The 17,472-nt window shown below is 34.7% G+C and overlaps 1 protein-coding gene across 2 annotated transcripts in view; it reads left to right on the forward strand.

Annotated features, from left to right (window-relative positions):
- Positions 1-14,613, forward strand: part of LOC138692089 (zinc finger protein ZFP2-like) — a 28,119-nt gene extending 13,506 nt beyond the window's left edge. The window contains exons 4-5 of one of the 2 annotated variants that reach the window (XM_069815018.1): positions 4,247-4,329; positions 11,036-14,613. In XM_069815018.1, coding sequence (XP_069671119.1) covers positions 4,247-4,329; positions 11,036-12,356 — 1,404 coding nt within the window. In that variant the 3' untranslated portion in view covers positions 12,357-14,613. The remainder of the gene's footprint in view (positions 1-4,246; positions 4,330-11,035) is intronic. The other variant, XM_069815019.1, reaches the window with a different exon arrangement.
- Positions 14,614-17,472: the final 2,859 nt, after the last annotated feature.

Consider the following 17,472-nt stretch of genomic DNA (forward strand, 5'->3'; position numbering starts at 1 on the left):
GATAATCTTGCAAATATAGGCACTTGAATCCCATCATATCCCAGTGGAGTTCGATATACCAGAGACCATGATACACCAGAAGGTAAAAGAGGTTCATTTCCAGCTTCTTGAGAATAAAATAAAAGAATGTCACTGGAAGGATGAAATAAAGTCCGTACCAGATTCTCCCAGAAACAAGTTTCTGTTAAGCTACAATTCAAATATCTGTACTGCAAGGGTATATTTAAAGTCCAGTTTGTATTCTCTGCAACCAGGACAACAATATGGACTTTCCACATCTTGGCAACTGTTTTTCCCTAACAAGAACAACACTGGTGGATAAATATTGGGGGGATAGAGAAAAAAATCATGATTGCCTCCAATTCAAAATCAGTTTTGAGTTTTTAATTGATTTACTGTGTTTAAGATACGTTCTGTGCATTTCCATAAATTTTATTCCTTGTCATTATTGTGGCTAATGGTGAATTCATGAATCCCTGCATTAAATAAATAAGTAAATAGTTCTAGCAGAATTAATACAAGAGGGTGGAAGCGCATTATCTAGCGAAATTTATAAGCTTGTACTTACTATTTAAGAAATGCACAAAACTATGGAAGGAGTCCATAATTATACCTATTTTTAAAAAGGGGGACAAGACTAACTACAGCAACTTTCGAGGAATATCACTTTTGTTGACGTCATACAAAATTTTGTCCAATATTCTTTTGAGAAGATTAACTCCATATGTAGGTGAAATTATTGAGGATCATCAGTGCAGTTTTAGGCATAATAGATCGACTATTGATCAGATTTTTTGTGTTCGACAAATATTGGAGAAAAAATGGGAGTATAGTACAGGACATCAGTTATTCATAGATTTCAAAAAGGCATATGACTCAGTTAAGAGAAATTTTATATAATATTCTATTTAAATTTGGTATTCCCAAGAAACTAGTTTCATTTAATAAAATGTGTCTCAGTGAAACGTACAGCAGAGTCCGTATTGGCCAGTTTTTATCTGATGCTTTTCCAATTCACTGTGGGCTAAAGCAGGAAGATGCACTATCACCTTTACTTTTTAACTTCGCTCCAGTATGTCACTAGGAAAGTTCAGGATAACAGAGAGGGTTTGGAGTTGAACGGGTTACATCAGCTTCTTATCTATGCAGATGACGTGAATATGTTAGGAGGAAGTCCACAAACGATTAGGGAAAACACGGGAATTTTACTGGAAGCAAGTAAAGCGATAGGTTTGGAATTAAATCCCAAAAAGACAAAGTTTATGATTATGTCTCGTAGCCAGAATATTGTATGAAACGGAAGTATAAAAATTGGACATTTATTCTTCGAATAGGTGGAAAATTCAAATATCTTGGAGCAACAATAACAAATAAAAATGAATGCCTGTTATTATTCGGTTGAGCAGCTTTTGTCATCTAGTCTGCTGTCAAAAAATCTGAAAGTTAGAATTTATAAAACAGTTATATTACCGGTTGTTCTATATGGCTGTGAAACTTGGACTCTCACTTTGAGAGAGGAACAGAGATTAAGAGTTTGAGAATAAGGTTCTTAGGAAAATATTTGGGGTTAAGAGGGATGAAGTTACAGGAGAATGGAGAAAGTTACACAATGCAGAACTGCACGCATTGTATTCTTCACCTGACATAATTAGGAACATTAAATCCAGACGTTTGAGATGGGCAGGACATGTAGCACGTACGGGCGAATCCAGAAATGCATATACAGTATGTTAGTTGGGAAGCCAGAGGGAAAAAGACCTTTGGGAAGACCGAGACATAGATGGGAGGATAATATTAAATTGGATTTGAGGGAGGTGGGATATGATGATAGAGACTGGATTAATCTTGCATGGGATAGGGACCGATGTTGAGGTTATGTGAGGGCGGCAATGAATCTGCGGGTTCCTTAAAAACCATTAGAAGTAAATAAGTAGTGAAACAGTTCATTAGATAAAGCATCATTGATAAAATTATATTCTGTTGTTGGAGAATTATCTCTTTAGCTGTTCATTTTCTGTAACTCCAGTATGAGATGATGCATCTCCACGCAAAAATCTTTAATGGAATTTCGACCTACTGCCCTTGGACGACAATAAATCTGGTATTCATATAACCACATGCACATTCTTTTTGGAACATTGTGGGAGTTGATATCAAATGTAATTACGTTTTAACAAATAAAATGCCCATCGCTGTGGAGTAACAGTTCATGTCAGACTGTGAAACTAGTAGACACAGGTTCAAATCCTGGGTCGGGTCAAGTTAGCTGGTAGGGGTTTTTCCGAGGTTTTTCCTCAATGAATTGAAGCGTCCGGCATTGGAACATGGTCTCATTTCACCATAATTGATTCGGTGTTAAGTTCACGGTGCATTGTGCTGTAATAATACAATAGCGCAGCCGCTCGGTGGCAATAATATTCAGAGAACGGGAGTGGTAAGGATAATGAGCCTTGGGCTGCGATGCTAACTTTCAGGCCCCTCTGGAAAAATAAATTATAATAATTTTGAACTGTTTATATTGACTGTGTTACTCTTCTCTGTTATATTTATTATTTCTTAATCGGAGAGAGAATGTATGAACGAATAAGTGATTTAGTGTCCAGAAAAACAAGAGTTGATAAAGGAAGTGACTAGAGAAAATTAGAAGTGTTTGTTAATAGTAATTGGTAGTGAAATGTTACTAATATTGGAGTGTCGACTAAGTTAGCTTACAATCAGAGAAATTGAAATGATAGGAAGACAGCAAGTATTTCAATGTAAGTTTACAAATGAAGGTTGTTAAGTTGACTTACAAAAATAGTGGCAAACGGAAAATTTATCGGGTGAAAGGGAACAATTAACCAAAATAAACATGTGATTCAGTGTCTAATGGAGAAATAGGGGACAAGAGTGATGACAGAAGTGAGGAGAGGTATAACTGATTGTAAATTAGAGATGAAAATGAATGAGTATGATTAAATAGTGTTAGTAAAAGTTAGTTCAAAATTAGGGAAATTTTAGGCGATAGGAAGTATTTCAAATATAGGTAAACAATAAAGTGGTGAGGTGTTCATTAGAAAGAAGAGAAAATTTTAAGGGGAGAGGTTAGAAAGCAAATTGAGAGTATGTATTATAGTAATGGAGGTAACAAAGGTAAAATAAGATGACTGCACACGTCATTGAAAGTTTTTATGTGTTATTTAAAAGAAAACTTACAAATTAAACCAAACCCTTTAACTCTATTAAATATAGAATATAATCTAAATTTAACAGAAGAAATACTGAAATCAGAAGTAAACGCTGAAATACTGAAACAATTGTCTTTAGAGACAATTAATATTAGGTACCCTCCACAAAACTGGCTTCATTTATACACCGACGGATCCTTGATCTCCAGAGAACAAGGTGCAGGTGTTACGTGCTGTCTCTTCTCACTTTATAGATCTCTTGGATATGGAACAACAAGTTTTGATGGTGAAATCATTGCAATAAGTGAATGTCTCAGGAATCTTCTATGCCACATCAATAAATTTAGGAATGCAGTTATATTGTCAGATTCCAAAGCAGCTATTCTATCAATCGTCTCTAAACACACACCTTCATCTCAAACAGCACAAATAACTAAAATGCTCTCTCAATTAATATCACTCAATAAAAGAATTGTATTCCAATGGATACCATCCCATTGTGGAATCCTGGGAAACGAGAATGCAGATGCTTTAGCAAAGAAGGGCAGCACTGCTACTTACAGACCTGTTACTAAATCTACGTATTACTCTGTGAAGAGATTTATTAAATCTACATACTTAGACTTCAACAAATAAAATTTGAGAACTCAATCCCAAGGGAAAAAATGGAACTCTCTGCATCAAAATCCACAGTTAATTCCCGATTTACCACGAAAATCGTCTGTAGCTGCATTTAGATTGACAACAGGCCATGATTTTTTGGCCAAACACCTGCATAGAATTGGAATATATCAGTCCCCTAACTGCCCATTGTGCAACTCAAACCAAGAAATGGATTCGGAACATCTCAAAATCTGTGCGTCAGTGGCTAGTCATGATAATATCTTTGAAAAATATTGGAGTGCAAGAGATCAAATGACTTTATTGTCAAACGCCTGGCATTAGAAAACAACCACAACATGTGTTATTGTAATTAGAAGGTAATGGGGAGCACGAATACAGAGATGTGGTGGCGACCCATTACCAAATAAGAGTTGTAGAAATAAATACATCAATATATCAATATTTATTATTTCCAGCGAGAGACATTTGGCATTGTTGCTGAAAAGGATGAGAATAAGCTGGAAATAACGAAGCAGGAATACAAAGATTCAACAGAGAGGTGAGTGTTCACGTCTCCAATTTGTGCTTGGTTTCTATGTTTCACGTAAATGATTTTAGGACAAAAAGTGTGAATAAAGGCATGCTGAACTACTACTGTATTGGGAAATACGAAACACATTCATTATATAAACCTTGAAAGTATATTTCAACAGTTCAAAATTATTGAGTATATACGATTCAACGTTATTGTTTTTGACAAAATCAAAGCCCTCCCTACTTGCAAATGGCACAATACTGTTTTCGCTGTAAGAAAAATCCTAATATAAACTAGAAATGGGTAAAAAAAGCTGGAACAGTTTTTTTTTTTTTAACTTTTTCACAATTGAAACTGTTTCGATACGAAACGTTTCGTGATATAACCTGTTCCAAAGGATGTTACACTTCTCCAATGATCACTTCAACGTTCCACATGGTTCCAAGAGATAAACAGCTCAATTTCTAAAGAGTTTTCCTGATCTTTGCTATCTGCAAAGGCCACGTATAGTGCTTGTGATTGACCTCCAATCTAAAGTAGATATACTCGTAATATTATCCATGTTTCACATGACCTTCCTGCAACAATAGCCTATGTAGGATCGCGCAATTTAATTGTACGAATCAAATTCCCTAATAAATCTGACATAGCTGTCCATAGATGGAGAATATGTTCATGGTGGCCTAATATAATATTAATTATTAATATACCGCGAAAAATGTCATCGTTATTAAACTCTCCTAGGGTTATATACATTATTTTTAATGAAATCGATTCATTTTGAATTGTAGTAATTGTAGTCACCTACGAAAAATAACTTTCGTCGTCATAATACACTAAACAGCTGATTTAAAGACGATTCAAGTGCTTTGAAACATGTTCCCGAAGCAGATGAGAGGTTGAAACAGTTGGCACTGATGTTGTGAACATATTCCTATGAAACTGTTTCTTTGAAACTGTTATTTTGGAACAGCTTCTTTCATGAAACAGTTACAGTCGAAACTGTTTCTTAAAAAGAACAGTTTATCCCATCTCTAATGTAAACACAAGCACATGGCTGTCATACCCGTGATTGGCTCACAGTCGAAACACTCACATGACGCAGGAAAATATAGTCCGTATTTGAAAACTATCATCTTGTATTATTTGAAAATAAAAAATTGAATTCTAGTTGTTAAATACAATGAAACATGTAACTTCACTCATATGTAAAACGCTATGTAAAAGAAAAGCTACTTTTATATTTTGTTATGTACTAGGAACGCGGATGAATACCAACAGTAATACCGAGGTAGTCTGTTCTTGTAACAAGCTGGCGTCACTTGAGCTCGTAGTTATTCACATAAGCACGTGGTACTGAAGTATAATTTCTGCATCCTCGGTGTGTGTGGTTATTAAACATAAGAGTGGAAACCCTCTCAAAAGCAGAGAAAAACAAATAGTCTTAAATGTATATAATAAGTTAAGTGAGTTTTAATTAGAGTAATTATAAAGTAAATGTTTCCTAAGCAAATGAATGCATAGTAGTGAGGTTAGGCCTACTTGACGAGTAACGGGAAATGTTTAACATGAAACAGAATGTACAACAGTGGGCGGGAACACGTACTGAGAATCTATGGCGCCAAACAGCGGCCAATGAAACCTCACTTCAGTCACGTGCTATTGTTAATATTAGGATTTTTCTTACAGCGAAAAGATTACTTGACACTTCAAGTAGTATACATAAAACTAGTTTCTTTATGTCATAGAATACGTGTTATTTCTTGAAAAGTACTTGAAATATTATAAAGATTTCATTTGTATTGGCAGTTAAAGTATATGTGTATAATTATCCGTGAAAATTTCATTTACATGAATTTCTTCACACAATGTTAGTTAATTTTCTGGGCGACGGTCGAGAGATCTCATCATTATTCTAGCTTCGTAGTGGTTTTGAGCTTATGTTGTTCAGATAAAGTTTCCAGCACTGCGTCCTGATGGCGTCTGGAAGCTGGAAGATTATATGTGTGTTGCTTTAGTATACTCCAGTCCTATGCAGGTGGTGTTCGAAACAGTGCCGGATTTAGGACTAGGCAACCTAGGCAGTTACCTAAGGCTGCAGTTTCCAGGGGCCGGCATCTCTCTCTCTCTCCCCCCCTCCCTTTCCCCCTCCCTCTTTCGCTCTCAAAATTACGCTGTCATACTATGAATCTTCTTAAATTTATCTGCTTATGTAAACAATAATTCAATTCAGTTACATTTCCAGTATATAAATAACTTCATCAATATTGTTTAATCATTTTATTTTTAGAGTAAAAGAACAAAATTTTCGTTTTGTAATGTTTTTTTTTTTTCGTTATTTTCACCGCTCCATAGCCTTAAGAAACAATTGCAAAATTGAATTTCTGGAAAATAAGAGGAACTTCTAAGAGACAGGAAAAAATATGTGAGTGACATCTCACGGTGTAAACTATCGCATTAAAGTACACCATTTTGGGGTTACACCGTGACTCGTATTGACAATTAATTTATATTGTCAAATTTAAAAGGGACATTAGTGATACATATTGGGAAGATGTAATTAAATTATAGTAGTTGTGCGTATACAAATTAGTAAATAAAGCTCTATTCCTCGAAATGCAACATGTCCTCTTTGTTTCGTGTGGAACACACATTTTGGTTTGGAACAATTTTCACCTCTTTAGATAAACTAAGCACAAAATCAAACAACAATATTATTGTACCAGTTGTATTGTATTTATTTACATTCCATGGGATTCGTACATCGCTTCACAGCTAGAATATGGAACATGTCAAAAAAATCTTAAAGTACTACATCTGAATTACAGTCACAGTCTAGATGAAATACATACAGAAGAGTTTTACAATATAGTGTAATAGTACAACACAAAGGTTTAGTATCAATGCTTAATACAAGACAGAGATATTCATCAAGTGTTTTTGAATGTCATGAATTCGTCTACAGAATGGAAAGCGTGAGAAATTAGGTTCTTTAATTTGGCTCTAAATAATCTTACGTTTTGAGTTTGACTTTTTATATTAGGGAGGCTATTAAAATTTTTTACTGCCATATAATGACTCCTTTTTGATATAGCACGATAGACTTGCTGATGAAGTATGAAAGTCATTTTTGACGCGTATTTTTGTTTTGAACTGTTGAATTACAAAGTTTTCACGATTACATACGAGGAAGTTTATTAATGAAAAAATATACTGACAAGCCATGGGCATTATTTGTAGTTTTGTTAAGATGGCATACTTGATATAATAATCGAAAATATACAATATATAATCGATACTGTGGAATACTCGGGGTGGGTTCTATAATACATCTCTTTCGTGCATAGATTGCTTTTTGACAATTATTTATGTCTGTGTATTCTGATAAATCGTAAGTAAATTATATATTAATAGTGTTTTTATTAGTGTGATATACAAAACTCATTGTCATGAAACATCGCGTTTGATAATATGATTTACAACTTCTCTTAAGAGTGCATTAATTTTATTTTATGCCTCTTTGATACAGATTATAATTCACACTTGCATTCACACATTTTTTCCAATGAATACAACTGATTTTGTTACAGGTTATGGAGATATTAGAAGTCGGTAGTTGAAGGATGATATTTAAGACTTAATATACACAATATTCTAAAATGGCATTCAGTAGTGGTTTGTTTATATAGAGGAATATTATTGTACTGCGGGAGTCCACTCCATGGCATTTGCCGGTAGCTTATCAGTGTCTACTTTGCATTTCATACGCGCTCCATTCCACATCGTAATAACCTCCAATTATTTCGCTATGAGTGCATAATATCTTTCCTTTCTTTTTTACAAAAGAAAAAATATTAGCACAAACAGAGCACTTCCTAATATCTATGTTATATTTTCTGAAATACAAAAGACATTTTCTAAAATACAAATTATCAAATCTGAAATACAATCTACATGTTCACAAATAAAATTGATAAATCTGAAATACAATTGATACTTTATGAAATACAGCTGGGAAATATGTAGTCTCTATGTATTTGTTTATTAATATGTTACGATATGTAGCGACATCTGTCGACATTTTCTGTTTCTCTTTATAGTTCCATGCACTATAGGCTTCTAGACTTCTGCTTTCAGACGCATCAATTTATTTGATGTACATAACATATACTGTTAGAACTGTGCCTGTAACTGCATACAAATTTCTGATTTGTATTCAATACTCTGCATAATTTCTAACTTCAAAGTAATGGAATATTAAAGCATGCCAAAATATAAAAGTTTTATGTAATATCACAGTCTACTATATACAGTCGCGAAGCTCAATATGTAGTAAAAATGCAAACATGGGTAGTTGCCCACCACTAGGATCGCTACTATCGCCTCATCGTCGCAGATCTCTCTCCTAGCAGCCGACAAAATATGTTACACTTTCGTTGTCGTGTTCTTTTGGAAAAATTAACACCTTCCTTCCATTATTGAAATATTAAATGCATAAAGTTAATTTATTATTTTAATGAAGTATATTAAATTCCACCATAAACTCGAAGATACCTGCTAGAAATAAGTTAATATAATTTTTGTTTGTGCAAAACGAACTGAAATTTACTATAATAGCTTCACTCATTCAGGATTATAGCGATAATTAACTATGAAACCAATAAATATTAATTTGCATTTCTCTTTACAACAATAATAATGGAAATATGAATTAATGGAGTAACTTACGTGTACCGGTACTTGTAGTGTAGCTTACGTAGTTAAGAAAGTGGGATTGAGGTTAAGCAATAATAATCACACCAGAATTGGAAATAAAACGTGATCAATACATTTTATTGTAACAGACTTTTTCTACGTCTCTAGTAAAGCAACAAATAAAAATAACAACAAAATTAACAGCTATAATTAAAAACATATCCTTTGAAGAAAAAAATAGGCCTAAGCAATAATAATCCCACCAGAAGTGAAAATAAAACGTGATCAATAAATTTAATTAAAACAAACTTAATTTTTCTACGTCTTTAGTAAAATAACACATAAAAATAATAACGAAATTAATAGCTACAATTAAAAATATATCCTCTGAAAAAAAAAAGTAGACCTAACCTTTATTTCTCTGGAAATTTAGCAGCCTAAGTGACAGAACTTTAACCGGTATCTAATGTCCTTTCGGTTAGACTGAAACATTTCATTGTGAAATTTAAGGATATAATGTATTCCTACAGTCACAAAGAACTTCAAATTAAGAGTTTTGTTTCTGCATAGCATTCTCGTGGAAACCCAGGAACCTTTCTGAATCTTTCGGAAATCGGAAAAAGGATAACTCTGGCCTCTTTCGCTTACTGTTGCTACAGTTTATAGCACTACAAACGTCTCCTCCTTGTCCCATATTATTATTCCAACCAAAAATGTATTTAAAAATTGGCTTAAGGACCTTACTAATAGACGGTAATTATACACAGTACTTAAAGGGTGTAAATGATATGTTGTTATTGAAGTGTTGTATCAGTGAAGAATTAGGAATATAATGTATTCCTACAGTCACAAAGAACTTCAAATTAAGAGTTTTGTTTCTGCATAGCATTCTTGTGGAAACCCAGGAATCTTTCTGAATCTTTCGGAAATCGGAAAAAGGATAACTATGGCCTCTTTCGCTTACTGTTGCTACAGTTTATAGCACTACAAACGTCTCCTCCTTGTCCCATATTATTATTCCAACCAAAAATGTATTAGAAATAGGCTTAAGGACCTTCTAATAGACGGTAATTATACACAGTACTTAAAGGGTGTAAATGATATGTTGTTATTGAAGTGTTGTATCAGTGAATAATTATGTTGTGTCAGTGAAGTGTGTTGTATCAGTGAAGAAGTATGTCGTGTCAGTGAAGTGTGCTGTGTAAGTGAAACGTGTTCCTGTCAGTGAAGCTTTATAGTTTATAGTGGCAGTGCAAAGTATTTGAACAGTGAAATGTTTTTGAAGTGTTAGTGAAATCAGGATACAATCAGTGAAATGTGTCGTAGTTCCAGTGCAGTGAGTGAGTTGACAGCGAAATGAGCGTAGTGTTGAAAGGTACTTGTGCAGATATGAACATATACTCGTGGGTTTTAGTTCGATCTTAGTTTTAAGATACAAATTAGAATATTTCAAATGTTATTTTAAGTGATCGTTTCATTTAATTTAATATATTCCCTGTTGTTGTTATTATTATTATTATTATTATTATTATTATTATTATTATTATTAGTATTAATTATTAGTATTATCATTAGTTGTATTTTTAATTAACAAGTTTATTATTGTCATTATAGAGTGTAATTAGTTACCACTGCCACCGGGTATATACCCATTGCAGTGTGAATAAATACATACATACATTATATTTTAGCCTTTAACATTTTCATTATAACCAATAACGAACATTTCACAAGCATCAATGTGAAACACGCAACGAGCTAGCACTCGATAGAAATACGACACAGTCCAAAGTCGACCATGGACAGTCTATTGTTTCTAGTTGCTAACCGCTTGGAGAGCTTTATCACGAGATTTGCAAAAAAAACACCTCAAACTTCGCGACTGTATATAGTAGACTGTGGTCATATCTCGTTCAATATTTCATAATTTAGAAAATTACTAGATCTACATACATTGTACTAGTTCATTATGACGTTGATTATTTTCACTGTCTTGAGTGCTGTAACGTTCACTAATAATACCTTTTGTTTGCAGCATAATGGACACCAAAGAGCACGATATGCTATCGGTGAAAAACACGATTCCTGAAAGTAGTCTTATGTCAGAAAATGCATCATGTGTTAATGTGCTTAATTCCCAAATTCACGAACAATTCCTTGAAATAAGGAAAGACTCGCAGACGGACACCCTCAATCATACAGGAATATTTCCCAGCATGTGTAATAATAGTGCCAAGTTGTCACCAAAACTTGAAAATCTCAGCCCACAGATACCTACAGGTAATTCATTCAAATGTAATATTTGTGGAATGTGTTTCTCAGACAGGCAACATTTGAACAGCCATACACGCGAGCATAATGTCGAAAAGCCGTTAACATGTAATATCTGTGGGAAATATTTTTCGAAAGCCGGAAATCTAAGAACCCATATAGACAATCACGCGATCAAGAAGCCTTTGAAATGTGAAATCTGTGGAAAATGTTTCTCGCGTACAGACGCCCTCAGAGATCATATACTTATGCACACTGGCGAGAAACCATTCAAATGCAAAGAGTGTCCTAAAGCTTTTTCGAGATTTAGATCGCTGAATGATCATATGCGTAGGCACAGAGGCGAAAAGCCTTTCAAATGTGATGTTTGTGATGTGTTTTTCGCGAACTCGGGAAGTCTCAAATACCATAAGCGTTCACATACTGGAGAAAAACCATTCAAGTGCCATACATGTGGCAAAGGTTTCACGGCAGGGAAGTCGCTGAGAGCGCATATACACAGAAACATGGGGAAATGTTCTTCTGAGGTCCCACTCCCCAGACCTTATGTTCGCAAACACACGGAGAAGGCTTTTAAATGTGATATTTGTGAGAAATATTTCTCAACATCAGCGAGTCTTAATGTACATATACGTAAACACTCGGGTGAGAAACCATTTCAATGCGAGATATGTGGAATTTGTTTTTCCGAGTTCTTTATTCTCAGAGATCATATCCGCACGCACACAGGTGAAAAACCGTTCAGTTGCTTAACCTGCAGAAAAAGTTTTTCGAAATCAGCATCCCTCGCTCTACATGTACGTACACATACGGGTGTGAAGCCCTTTAAATGTAATGATTGTGACAAATGTTTCTCTAATTGGAGTTCGCTCAGAAAACATAGACGTTCACACACAGGCGAGAAGCCATTCAAATGCGATATTTGTGGGAAATGTTTCACAACGTCACCATCCCTCACTGTTCACGTACGCACGCACACTGGAGATAAGCCATTTAAATGCGATGGGTGTGGGAAAAGTTTCTCACAATCGGGAAGTCTTCACATGCACGCACGTAAGCACTGTCCGAAAACCTTATCGGGATAATTAACAATGTCCGTTTATAGATGCGAGATGGTTAAAATGGCGTTGGCGTACACACCTGTGGAGTAACGGTCAGCGCGTCTGGCCGCGAAACCAGGTGGCCCGGGTTCGAATCCCGGTCGGGGCAAGTTACCTGGTTGAGGTTTTTCCCGGGGTTTCCCGTCAACCCAATACGAGTAAATGCTGGTAACTTTCGGTGCTGGACCCCGGACTCATTTCACCGACATTATCACTTTCATTTCATTCAGACGCTAAATAACCTGAGCTGTTGATACAACGTCGTAAAATAACCCAATAAAAAATTCTATTTGACTTGTGATTGAAGTTACCTGCTTAAATAGGTAAAATCGATCACCATTGAATTTTTAGTTTAAGATCGATTTTAAAATATTGCGGAGTAGAGTCGATCACTGTTCATGTTTTTAAAAAACAAATTAAGTGTATTACATATATTTTATTTCATATAACAGGTGTAAAAAAGACTAATGATTACCTACAATATATGTCTATAGCATTATATAGTGTATCTTTTATTACTGTGATCATACTATTCGATACAATTAGGCCTATAGGTCTCCACTGTACAAACGTGACTATAATTGCCAACTTATAAAACATAAAAACACATTTCAATACTTTACATACCAACAATCAAAGATTTAAGAATTCAAAATTTACATTGAAATACCACACTTCAATTATAATCTAAAATGCATTTCAACATTGCTTAGGTTTATATCAGTTTTTATTTGAAATCTTCCCCTCCTCATGTCACTTTAGAAACTACGTTGTTCGCATAGTCAGGTACAGAGGGGTGTACAAAATATGTTCCTTTGGCAGTGCTTCTCTTACGCAAGAAATTCACCATAATTTCGTCTTCCTCTTTCCCCACTATCCCAACATTATAAGCTATACTATGACACTTTTCTGTTTATAAGTGTTAGTTGAAGGTATTTCGGTGAACAATTTATTCTTCCTGCTGGTCCTATCTGCTTCGAGTAGGTCGATGGCATGATCGACTTAACCCTACAAATACAAGTTTTTTTTTTTTTTAATAAGTTTCAGTACTAACATTTACGAACTGCAAAATTATTATTTCAGGATACAATCTCAACCAAAAGTACTTATGTATACTTCCTCTCTGCTTTCAATGCTGACGATAATTTAAGAGTTTGTAAGAATTTGTTTTCATTTAAGAGAAAAAGTTGATAACAATTTTCACATCAATGGTAATTACACAGTGTTCCCTTTGTTGGCATTCGCAGGATTTTTGTTGTCCCTCTCCCTTATATTTGCAATGTCAGGCAATGAAGTCAGCATTAACAAGTAATAATTTTCAATAAAAATCGCAAATGATCGATTATACACCCACTGATTGATTTTACCCACTTCTGCGGTAGTCAAGATATATAATAATTTTAATTGTTTGAAATTGAAGGATTAAGCGTCAGTGTGTGAATTTGTATTTCTAACATCTTATTTAAGAGCTGGAAAGGTCCAACTGGTATGATGCCCTCCTTTTTACACTTGAAGGTATGGTAACCTAAAGAAATATAAAGTGTGTTTGAATAGGCCTATGTATGGTTTAAGTTCACTATACTTATGTGAGGTTATTGTATGTTGCATTAAACGTAACAAAAGTATGGTATTTTTTTAAGCTTATACGGAGAATAAAACATTTAAAACTTTACATTTGTTTCCTGACATCAATTTTTTTGGATGCAATTGCTGGCTCGTTTTCTTGAAATTGTTTACCTTATTTCTTTCACATCCCTAACCGTTTTAATCTTTACATGCCCAACATATGAATCCCCACCATACAGTAGTTTGAATTGCTGACGTAGCGTGAGAAACATAATAATAATAATAATAATAATAATAATAATAATAATGGTTTTATTTAACCTGGCAGAGTTAAGGCCATAAGGCCTTCTCTTACACTCAACCTGGATTAAAACTTGCTTACATAGTTGAACATAAAACTGGATCGGAATTAAGTAATTACATACTGATACAATTTAGGTACATAATGAGATCAAAAGAGGTAGTTACATAACCTATTTTCATTACTATTTGGAAAATTATGTAAATATAAGGTAGAATATAAAGTTTATAGCTTTCACGTGTTAATTATTCAACAAGATACCGTAACATAGTATTTAACACGTGAAAGTTTTATAAACTTTACATTCCGAGTGATATATTGTTAAAAGTTGTGTAATCAAAATGTGTATGAAAATATAAGCCATTGATATTTTCATCAAGTTCCTCTTACTTCGTTCATTCTGTAAATAATAACAGTATGAAATACAACTGTGTAGCAGAGTCCCTAGTTGCAATGTTTAGATTGCTGATTGCGTCATCAAGTTAGACAGTTCATGAATCTAATGGTTGGAACTACATTGTCTATCAGCCTTATTCGTACAGGTGAAAATATGTAACAAGTTTGGTGATAAAGGACACATGAAATGAAAGTATTATATTTCTCTTTGAAAATTCTATTCAGGAGCATTATGAATACAAATAAAGAAAAATAAACTCCATATATATAATAAACATTTAAACAAATAAATTTTAACAAAAAATAGAACATCTTCACCTGTTATTTGTATTCGTACACTTAGTAACAAAATTAAATAACTATACTTACTTACTTACTGGCTTTTAAGGAACCCGGAGGTTCATTGCCGCCCTCACATAAGCCCGACATTGGTCCCTATCCTGAGCAAGATTAATCCAGTCTCTATCATCATATCCCACCTCCCTCAAATCCATTTTAATATTATCTTCCCATCTACGTCTCGGCCTCCCCAAAGGTCTTTTGCCCTCCGGCCTCCCAACTAACACTCTATATGCATTTCTGGATTCGCCCATACGTGCTACATGCCCTGCCCACCTGAAACGTCTGGACTTAATGTTCCTAATTATGTCAGGTGAAGGATATAATGCGTGCAGCTCTGCGTTGTGTAACTTTCTCCATTCTCCTGTAACTTCATCCCTTTTAGCCCCAAATATTTTCCTAAGAACCTTATTCTCAAAAACTCTCAATCTCTGTTCCACTCTCAAAGTGAGAGTCCAAGTTTCACAACCATACAGAACAACCGGTAATATAACTGTTTTATAAATTCTAACTTTCAGATTTTTTGACAGCAGACTAGATGACAAAAGCTTCTCAACGGAATAATAACAGGCATTTCCCATATTCATTCTGCGTTTAATTTCCTCCCGAGTGTCATTTATATTTGTTACTGTTGCTCCAAGATATAAATAACTATACATTAATAATATAAACTTTACTTACTTACTGGCTTTTAAGGAACCCGGAGGTTCATTGCCGCCCTCACATAAGCCCGCCATTGGTCCCTATCCTGAGCAAGATTAATCTAGTCTCTATCATCATATCCCACCTCCCTCAAATCCATTTTAATATTATCTTCCCATCTATGTCTCGGCCTCCCCAAAGGTCTTTTCCCCTCTGGCCTCCCAACTAACACTCTATATGCATTTCTGGATTCGCCCATACGTGCTACATGCCCTGCCCATCTGAAACGTCTGGACTTAATGTTCCCAATTATGTCAGGTGAAGGATATAATGCGTGCAGCTCTGCGTTGTGTAACTTTCTCCATTCTCCTGTAACTTCATCCCTTTTAGCCCCAAATATTTTCCTAAGAACCTTATTCTCAAACACCCTTAACCTATGTTCCTCTCTCAGAGTGAGAGTCCAAGTTTCACAACCATACAGAACAACCGGTAATATAACTGTTTTATAAATTCTAACTTTCAGATTTTTTGACAGCAGACTAGATGATAAAAGCTTCTCAACACGCATTTCCCATATTTATTCTGCGTTTAATTTCCTCCCGAGTGTCATTTATATTTGTTACTGTTGCTCCAAGATGTTTGAATTTTTCCACCCCTTCGAAGGATAAATCTCCAATTTTTATATTTCCATTTCGTACAATATTCTGGTCACGAGACATAATCATATACTTTGTCTTTTCGGGATTTACTTCCAAACTGATCGCTTTACTTGCTTCAAGTAAAATTTCCGTGTTTTCCCTAATCGTTTGTGGGTTTTCTCCTAACATATTCACGTCATCCGCATAGACAAGAAGCTGATGTAACCCGTTCAATTCCAAACCCTCTGTGTTATCCTGAACTTTCCTAATGGCATATTCTAGAATGAAGTTAAAAAGTAAAGGTTATAGTGCATCTCCCTGCTTTAGCCCGCAGTGAATTGGAAAAGCATCAGATAGAAACTGACCTATACGGACTCTGCTGAGTCACATTTTAATTAATCGAACTAGTTTCCCAGTTAATATTACTAAATTCAATATTTTGAAATTAAAGGACGAGGAAGCTAAGCAAAATTATCAGGTCGAAATTTCGAATAGGTTTGCCACTTTAGAAAGTTCCGACGAAGTTGAGAAAGAATTAGATGTTAATAGCGTGTGGGAAAATATCAGAGATAGTATCAAAATTGCAGCTGAGCAGAGCATAGGTTATTATGAAACTAAGAAAAAGAAACCGTGGTTTGATGAAGATTGTTGCATGGTAGTAGAAAGAAGGAAACAGGCAAAATTGAAATTCTTACAGGATCCAGTTGAGGAGAATAGAGATAATTATTTCAATGAAAGACGGGAAGCAAGTCGTACACTTAGGAATAAAAAGAGAGGTTACTTGAAGGAAAAACTGAATGAGGTAGAAACAAATAGTAAGAATAAAAACATTCGAGATTTATATAAGGGTATAAAGGAATTTAAGAACGGATATCAGTCAAGGGTAAACGTGATCAAGGATGAGAATGGTGACTTGCTTGCAGACTCTTCATCAATCCTAAACAGATGGAAAAACTATTTTGCGCAACTACTAAATGTACATAGGCCAAATAGAAATGATCGGGACGATATTGAAATACAAACTGCTGAGCCATTTATACCCGAACCCACGATTTCAGAAGTCGAAATTGCGATAGAAAATCTGAAAAAGTACAAGTCTCCAGGTATCGATCAAATTCCAGCAGAATTAATACAAGAGGGTGGAAGTGCATTATATAGCGAAATTTATAAACTTGTACTTGCTATTTGGGAAAAGGAAATTGTACCAGAACAATGGAAG

This window comes from Periplaneta americana, chromosome 16 (assembly GCF_040183065.1).
Source record: "Periplaneta americana isolate PAMFEO1 chromosome 16, P.americana_PAMFEO1_priV1, whole genome shotgun sequence".
Lineage (NCBI taxonomy): Eukaryota > Metazoa > Arthropoda > Insecta > Blattodea > Blattidae > Periplaneta > Periplaneta americana.